This window comes from Oratosquilla oratoria, chromosome 30 (assembly GCF_046742065.1).
Source record: "Oratosquilla oratoria isolate Oo_2021 chromosome 30, ASM4674206v1, whole genome shotgun sequence".
NCBI lineage: Eukaryota > Metazoa > Arthropoda > Malacostraca > Stomatopoda > Squillidae > Oratosquilla > Oratosquilla oratoria.
In genome coordinates this window covers 42,510,885-42,518,384 of record NC_134806.1, presented here as the reverse complement: position 1 = coordinate 42,518,384, position 7,500 = coordinate 42,510,885, and the positions used below count along the sequence as shown (strand labels likewise).

The following is a 7,500-nucleotide window of genomic DNA, read 5'->3' as shown; positions in this document are numbered from 1 at the left end:
TTTTGTAGCTTTAAGTCTGTCAATCTGCTTGATAACTTCTTCATTACTAATGCTGATATTAGTTAGGCTATTTTCTTCATCCCCTCTGAAAATCGGATCGCAGTCAGGTACTTTATCTAACCTCTCATTAGTAAACACCGATAGAAAATAATTGTTAAACTCCTCACTCATTTTTTTCTTCCGATTCTATCATGACATTTTCATCGTTTTTAATTGGTCCTATTCTTTCTTTATTTTTTGTTCTATAGAGGTGAAAGAAACCCTTTGGGTTGGATTTTGCTTGACTGGCAACCTTGATTTCATAATTACGTTTCGCTGAACGTGTATTCCTTTTAACCAGCTTTGCCATTTCGTTATATATTGATCTAAGGTGTGATTCCCCGTTTTTTATTTTTACGTAAAGTCCTCTTTTAATTCCGATCTCATGTTTCAATCTGTCCGTCATCCATTTGGGAGTATTACTATTTTTCCGTATTGACTTTAGGGGGATAAATGTGTTTTGTGCATTAATAATTAGATCTGTTAGATTGTTATACATTTCATCTAAAGTACTGACCTGATTTTTGGGCCCTCGCCCCGAATCGACCTGACCTAAGGTATGCGTATTACTCTCTGTGACCCAGACCTGACCTAAGGTATGCGTATTTCTCTCCTTGACCCAGACCTGACCTAAGGTATGCGTATCCTCCTTGACCCACTTCTGACTATCAGCCCCGCAACGAGAATCAAGAATGTTTGAAACGTCCGGATTGTTTTTCGTATTCAATTTCAAATAGGTTTTTATATTGTCAAAGTTTGCTTTCCTGAAGTCTGGTACTTGAACGTTATTTGTACTTTTTATTTTTTCCCAAATAATATTAAATCTTATTTCTTGATGATCGATAAAGCCTAGACTATCACCCACTATTACGCTGCTAATTTGGTGCTCATTATTTGTTAGAATTAAGTCCAGGGTATTTTGTCCCCTCGTAGGATCGGTAATCATTTGTTTTAGGAAATTATCCTGCACCACATCTAGGAATTTTTTTGCTTCATGATCTCCTATTAAAGTTTCCCAGTCAATGTTTCTATAGTTAAAATCTTCCATGATTACAACGTTTTTGTACTGGGACGCTCTGTGAATTTCATGAATTAGGGAATCAGTCTGCTCAATGCTAAGGTTAGGAGGTCTATACAAGACGCCAATAATAACTTTCTTATTCTTGCCTATAATCTCTACCCAAATAGATTCCGTACAGTCCTCTTCCTTAATCGAATTGTTGATAATACAGTTTAATGTGTTTTTAACGAAAAGTGCTACACCTTCCCCATTCCTGCCGACCCTATCCTTATGAAAAAACTTATATCCTTCTATTTCGATTTCCGGAAGGAAATGTTTATCAGCCATGTTGATCCAGGATTCAGTAATGGCTATAATATCGAAATTTTCTACGCATGCTTTACCTCGCAGCAAATCAATTTTGTTAATTATGCTCCTACTATTTGTATAGTAAACTTTAAGTTTATCTTCCCTCCACCTGCTTTGGTGATTTTTTGTACAGTCCTCTAAGTTGTTTCTATTTCCTAAACTATATTCCGATACTTCCCCCCCTACTCCCACATAATCTACCCGAAAAAAACCCTGTAGGATGCCTACTTCTCGCTCAAGGGATTCAGCAAGGAGCCGAAATCCTTTGGGAGACAAGTGCACTCCGTCCCTTGTGTATAGGTGATTCTTACCATAAAAGCGGTCCCAGTTGTCGACAAATGCCCATCCATTAGCCTTACAATGTTTTGCCAGCCTGCAATTCATTGCAATAGCCCTGGAATGCCACATGCCTCCAACTCTACGCCTCGGAAGGATTCCACATACTACAGGAACACCTCCCCTATTTCTGATCTTGTCTAGCGCATCTCGGTACCGCGCAAATAATTCCTCACTCCCTAACTTACCTATATCATTTCCTCCGGCACTTAAGCAAACTACTGGGTCCTTACCTTCCCCTACTAGACACTCTTCAATCCTATCTCTAACATCACCTATGCCCGCGCCGGGGAAACACACCTGCGTCCTATGCTTCCTATCTTTGTCGCAGAAAACCCTGTCTAAATACCTCACTTGACTGTCTCCTACTACCAAAATCTTACCTGTGGTCATTTTGTGAAAGAAAGACACACCAAATATGGTCATTTTGTGAAAGAAAGACACGTCTTTAGGTTCTGCAACTTTCTCAATGCTGACGGGCTGACCGATGTCATGTCAAATAAGGTAATTCTGCTAAAGAGTGACTGTGTGTTAAGTTCTGCAAGTCACTCAATGTTGACGGATCGTCAGAGAGAGAGAGAGAGAGAGAGAGAGAGAGAGAGAGAGAGAGAGAGAGAGAGAGAGAGAGAGAGAGAGAGAGAGAGAGAGAGAGAGCAAAACCAACAACACCTAAGGCCTCCCTCACCTGTCATGGTGATTTCGTCGATGGCAACATGGGCCTCATGACGAGCCACGACCCCGATGATGCCGGTAACAGTCCCGTCTGGCTGAGGGTTGCCCCATTCACGCTTCGCCGGGTGTATCACATTGTACCTGGGGCACAGGTTATTTTTACATAGGGTATTATTATTATTATTATTGTCATTATCATTATTATCACTTGTTATTATTATCATTACTATAATTATTATTATTGTTATTGTTATTGTTATTGTTATTGTTATTATTGTTATTGATATTGTTATCATTGTTACTATTATTACTATTATTACTATTGTTACTATTGTTACTATTATTACTACTGTTGTTGTTGTTGTTGTTGTTGTTGTTGTTGTAATAATAATAACAATAATGTAGTTTACTCATGACGCTTCACCAGTGGCTGGGTCAGAGGAGGGTCTAAGGCACCTAGTGACAAAGCTCTTCAGGGTATGCAATAGGGAAAAATGGCATATAAATATGGATAAAAGTTAGATGAGATGTACTAGGGGTGAGGGTGGCGGTAAGTTGGAAGTAAGTATTAAAGGGAAGAGGATAATGTAAGGTGAGATCTTTTAAATATCTAGGAACACGTCTAGCAAGGAATGGAGGAATTGGGGGAGGCAAACTGTAGTGTGAAGGATGTAAGGTAAGGTGGAAACGAGGTGGAAACGAGGTGGAAACGAGGAACTTGTTTGTCGGTGCCACATAATTGGGGGAGGCAATCTGTAGTGTGAAGGATGCAAGGTAAGGTGGAAACGAGGTGGAAACGAGGTGGAAACGAGGTGGAAACGAGGTGGAAACGAGGTAGAAACGAGATGCAAACGAGGTGGAAACGAGGTGGAAACGAGGAACTTGTTTGTCGGTGCCACATAGCGTAATAATGTTTTCTGGAGGTTCGGGAAGAGATTTTCGAGTGATAAGGAAGATGACGAGACACTGACGCCGATGATATCGAAGTCAGCACTAAGAATGCCAAACTATCTTATTATGCATTTTCTATACACTAAAAGACATATTTCCACCATTTTCTTTTATTTTTCACCCAAATATTTCCATAGCAAAGCCCGTATGCCTGGATGCGAAACTAGAGCGACGAAGCTGGTGCTTGTATAAGATATTAATGAATAAAAATAAACATAAAAATCTTAGGAGTTCTTACGTGAAATTCAGAGCCTGTCCCAGGACGTTCATGACGTTGATGTCGATCCCGTGATCAGGGTCAAACTTGCCATCAGGGCGAGGGGTGGTCACCACGAAGGGCCAGTTCTCGACGGCGCACATGAGGAGGTTACGCCCATGGAAGTTCGCGTAGATCTCCTCCAGGGGCGGAAATAGGTCCTCCTTCAAGTAAAATCTAGTGGATCCCGTGGTGAGGGTCATAGAGCCAATGACGCGGAATCTGTTAAAAGAAGTGGCCTAACACATAGGGCAAAGGTGGTAGATTTGGTCGAAGCCTGAAGTGTTATTTCGAGATTATTTGTACTGGGTGCTGGGGTAAGATAATAATACACACACACACACACACACAAACACACACACACACACACACACACACACACACACACACACACACACACACACACACACACACACACACACACACACAAACACACACACACACACACACACACACACACACACACACACACACACACACACACACACACACACACACACACACACACACACACACACACACATTTATCTTCAACTTCCTTCTTTCGCACACCTTCCCAAACTCTGTCACTTACTTCCTCAATCCCTCCTCTGGTCCAGCTATAAGCGCAGTGTCGTCAGTAAAAACAACTGGCTTATCTCCCACTTTTCTCCATTTTCCTTAACCATCTCCAATCCCCGACCCATTACCCTTGCATTTACCTCTCGCACCACCCCATCCATGTATAAATTGGACAGCCAGGGCAACATAACACATCCCTGACGAAGTCCCACCTTTACCTCAAACCACTCACTCTCTCCATTTGTAATCCCGACACAAGCTCGTAAAAATTTTTTGACTGCTCTTAGCAGCTTTCCTCCTATCCCATATATCTGCAATACCTTCCACAGTGCCCTCCTGTCTACCCTGTCATAAGCCTTTTCCGGATCCATAAAAGCCCAAAATACATCCTTACCTTTTCCTATAGCTTTCTCACATATCTGTCTTACCATAAAAATCTGATCTACACAACCCCAACCTGTCTTAAACTCACACTGTTTCTCACCAATTACTCCCTCTAATACTCTCAATCAAGACCCTCCCATAAGTCTTCACACCTACACTTAACAAGCTGATCCCTCTGAAACTACTACACTCACACTTGTCCCCTTTTCCCTTATAAAGTGGAACTATACAGGCACTCCTCCAGTCCTCCGGCACTCTACCCTCTTTTAAACAAACATTAAATAACCTCACTACCCAGTCCATCATCACTATACCTCCTTTTTTCAGACATTTTGCATGGCATCCATCCAACCCAGGTGCCTTATCTGCTCTCATTATCTTAACAGCTGCCTTCACTTCATCTTTCCTTATTTCTACTCCATTTTCCCCACTCATCACGGTCATTTTCTTAGCACTTCCCATTGCACCTACATTTCCTTCACTATCCTCCTTCACATTTAGCAACTCCCTAAAATACTCTGCCCACCTTCCTCTCACTGCTTTCTCTTCCATTACCATCTCTCCATCTATCTACCTCTCTCTCTCTCTCTCTCTCTCTCTCTCTCTCTCTCTCTCTCTCTCTCTCTCTCTCTCTCTCTCTCTCTTCTCTCCTCTCTCTCTCTCTCCTCTCTCTCTCTCTCTCTCTCTCTCTCTCTCTCTCTCTCTCTCTCTCTCTCTCTCTCTCTCTCTCTCTCTCTCTCTCTCTCTCTCTCTCTCTCTCTCTCTCTCTCTCCTCTCTCTCTCTCTCTCTCTCTCTCTCTCTCTCTCTCTTCTCTCTCTTCTCTCTCTCTCTCTCTCTCTCTCTCTCTCTCTCTCTCTCTCTCTCTCTCTCTCTCTCTCTCTCTCTCTCTCTCTCTCTCTCTCTCTCTCTCTCTCTCTCTCTCTCTTACCTTATGGTGTCCTCTGGCGTCACGCTGGAACCCAGGATTACGAGGTTACCCTCCTCCTTCGTCTCCTCGATGACAATCACCTGGAGACAAAGATTACAAAGGATTACAAAGGCAGAGCATGCCGACAGGAGACCTTTTGATCCATATCTAGGTCGGATGCAAAAAAAAAAAAAAAAAAAAAAATCATATTAATAATAAATTAAAACTATAATAATGTAAAAATAACAAATAAAATACATAAATAAATGCATAGGTATAGTTGAATAACAAACAAAAAGGTAAGTAGTAAATGATTATAAATTGACATATAACTAATAATAAATGAAAATCAGACAGACAAATTATAACAAAACAAAAACAAATAATATAACATAAATTATAATCATTACAGCATCTTACTTAGGTATTTATCTAAATGATTCTTAAAGCTTCGAACTGAACTACATTGCACTACTTGTGCAGGAAGTTTATTCCATTCATTAACTACACGGTTGGCAAAGTTGTTTCTACCTACTTCCAAATTGAATCTATTTCCGGACAGTTTGAGACCATTGTTTCTTGTCTGATTCTCATTCAATGTGAAAATTTTGTCACTTTTGATGTTGTCAATTCCCTTTAAAATCTTAAAGACCTGTATCAAGTCACCTCTGAGTCTACGCTTTTTTAGGGAAAACAGATTCATGTGCTTAAGTCGATTTTCGTATGATTTATTTTTGATATTTGGAATCAGTTTTGTGGCTCGCCGTTGTACTTTTTCCAGTCTGTCAATGTCTTTAATGAGATTCGGTGACCATACGGAAACAGCATATTCCAAATGTGGACGAACTAACGATTTATATAGCTTGTTAATGAGTGATGGACTTTTGAAATCAAAAGATCGCGCAATCAATCCCAGAATCTTATTTGCTTTCTCAGAGGCTGAAATACACTGCTTGGATGATTTGAGGTCGTTACTGATAATTACGCCGAGATCTTTTTCACTATCCACTTTTGTTAACGAATTTCCAAATAACTTGTAATCGTACTTACTGTTATTTTTACCTATGTGCATTACCTTGCATTTACTTGTGTTAAATTTCATTAGCCACTTTTCAGACCATTGCTGTAATTGATCTAAATCTTCTTGAATATCTAATTGGTTTGAGTGATCATTTGCCACTCCGCACAGTTTTGTATCATCAGCAAATTTGGAAACAGTAGATTTTAGTCCATGGTCTATATCATTTATATATACTATGAATAGAAGTGGCCCAAGAACGGAACCCTGAGGAACTCCACTTGCAACACTTTTCCATCCAGAAGTTTTTCCATTTAAAACAACTCTCTGTTTTCGACCTTTCAACCAATTACTAGCCCATCCTGATAGGCTACCACTTATTCCATGCAAAGCTAATTTAGTAAGTAGTCTTTCGTGTGGGACGGTATCAAAAGCTTTTGCAAAGTCTAGATATATTAAATCTATATTGTTTCTTTTGTCATAATTGGAGATAACTGTGTTGTAGAATTCGAGTAAGTTAGTCACGCAAGAACGTTTCCGTCTGAAACCATGCTGGCTATCATTTATCAAACGGTTACTTTCTAAATGATATTCGATATCATCTCTGATGATAGTTTCCATTATTTTTCCTACGATCGAAGTCAAACTTATAGGCCTATAGTTATTTGGTTTCTTTTTTTCACCTTTTTTGAATATGGGAGTAACGTTAGCTAGCTTCCATTCTCTTGGGACATCTCCGGATATGATGGATTTCTTGAAAATAATTTCTAATGGAACAACAATCTCATTTTTCATTTCCTTTAAGATTCTTGGATGCCAACCGTTCGGGTACTACTCATGAATCGAATGAGGGCTATGTTAACATCATTTTTCTATGGGCCGTTGTCTTGGATCCTGACAGCCCTGGCCAAGCAAGGATGAAAACCGATATCGTAATCTAAATATATATATATATGTATATATATGTATATATATATATATATATTTATATATATATATGTACTAC

The 7,500-nt window shown here is 39.8% G+C and overlaps 1 protein-coding gene across 1 annotated transcript in view; it reads right to left on the bottom strand.

The window, feature by feature from the left end:
- LOC143041298 (glutamate receptor ionotropic, delta-2-like) overlaps positions 1–7,500 on the bottom strand; it is a 26,855-nt gene that overhangs the window by 14,933 nt on the left and 4,422 nt on the right. The window contains exons 3-5 of the mRNA XM_076213123.1: positions 5,498–5,577; positions 3,606–3,845; positions 2,430–2,557 (exon numbers count right to left, since the gene is read on the bottom strand). Of these exons, the coding sequence (XP_076069238.1) occupies positions 2,430–2,557; positions 3,606–3,845; positions 5,498–5,577 (448 nt within the window). The remainder of the gene's footprint in view (positions 1–2,429; positions 2,558–3,605; positions 3,846–5,497; positions 5,578–7,500) is intronic.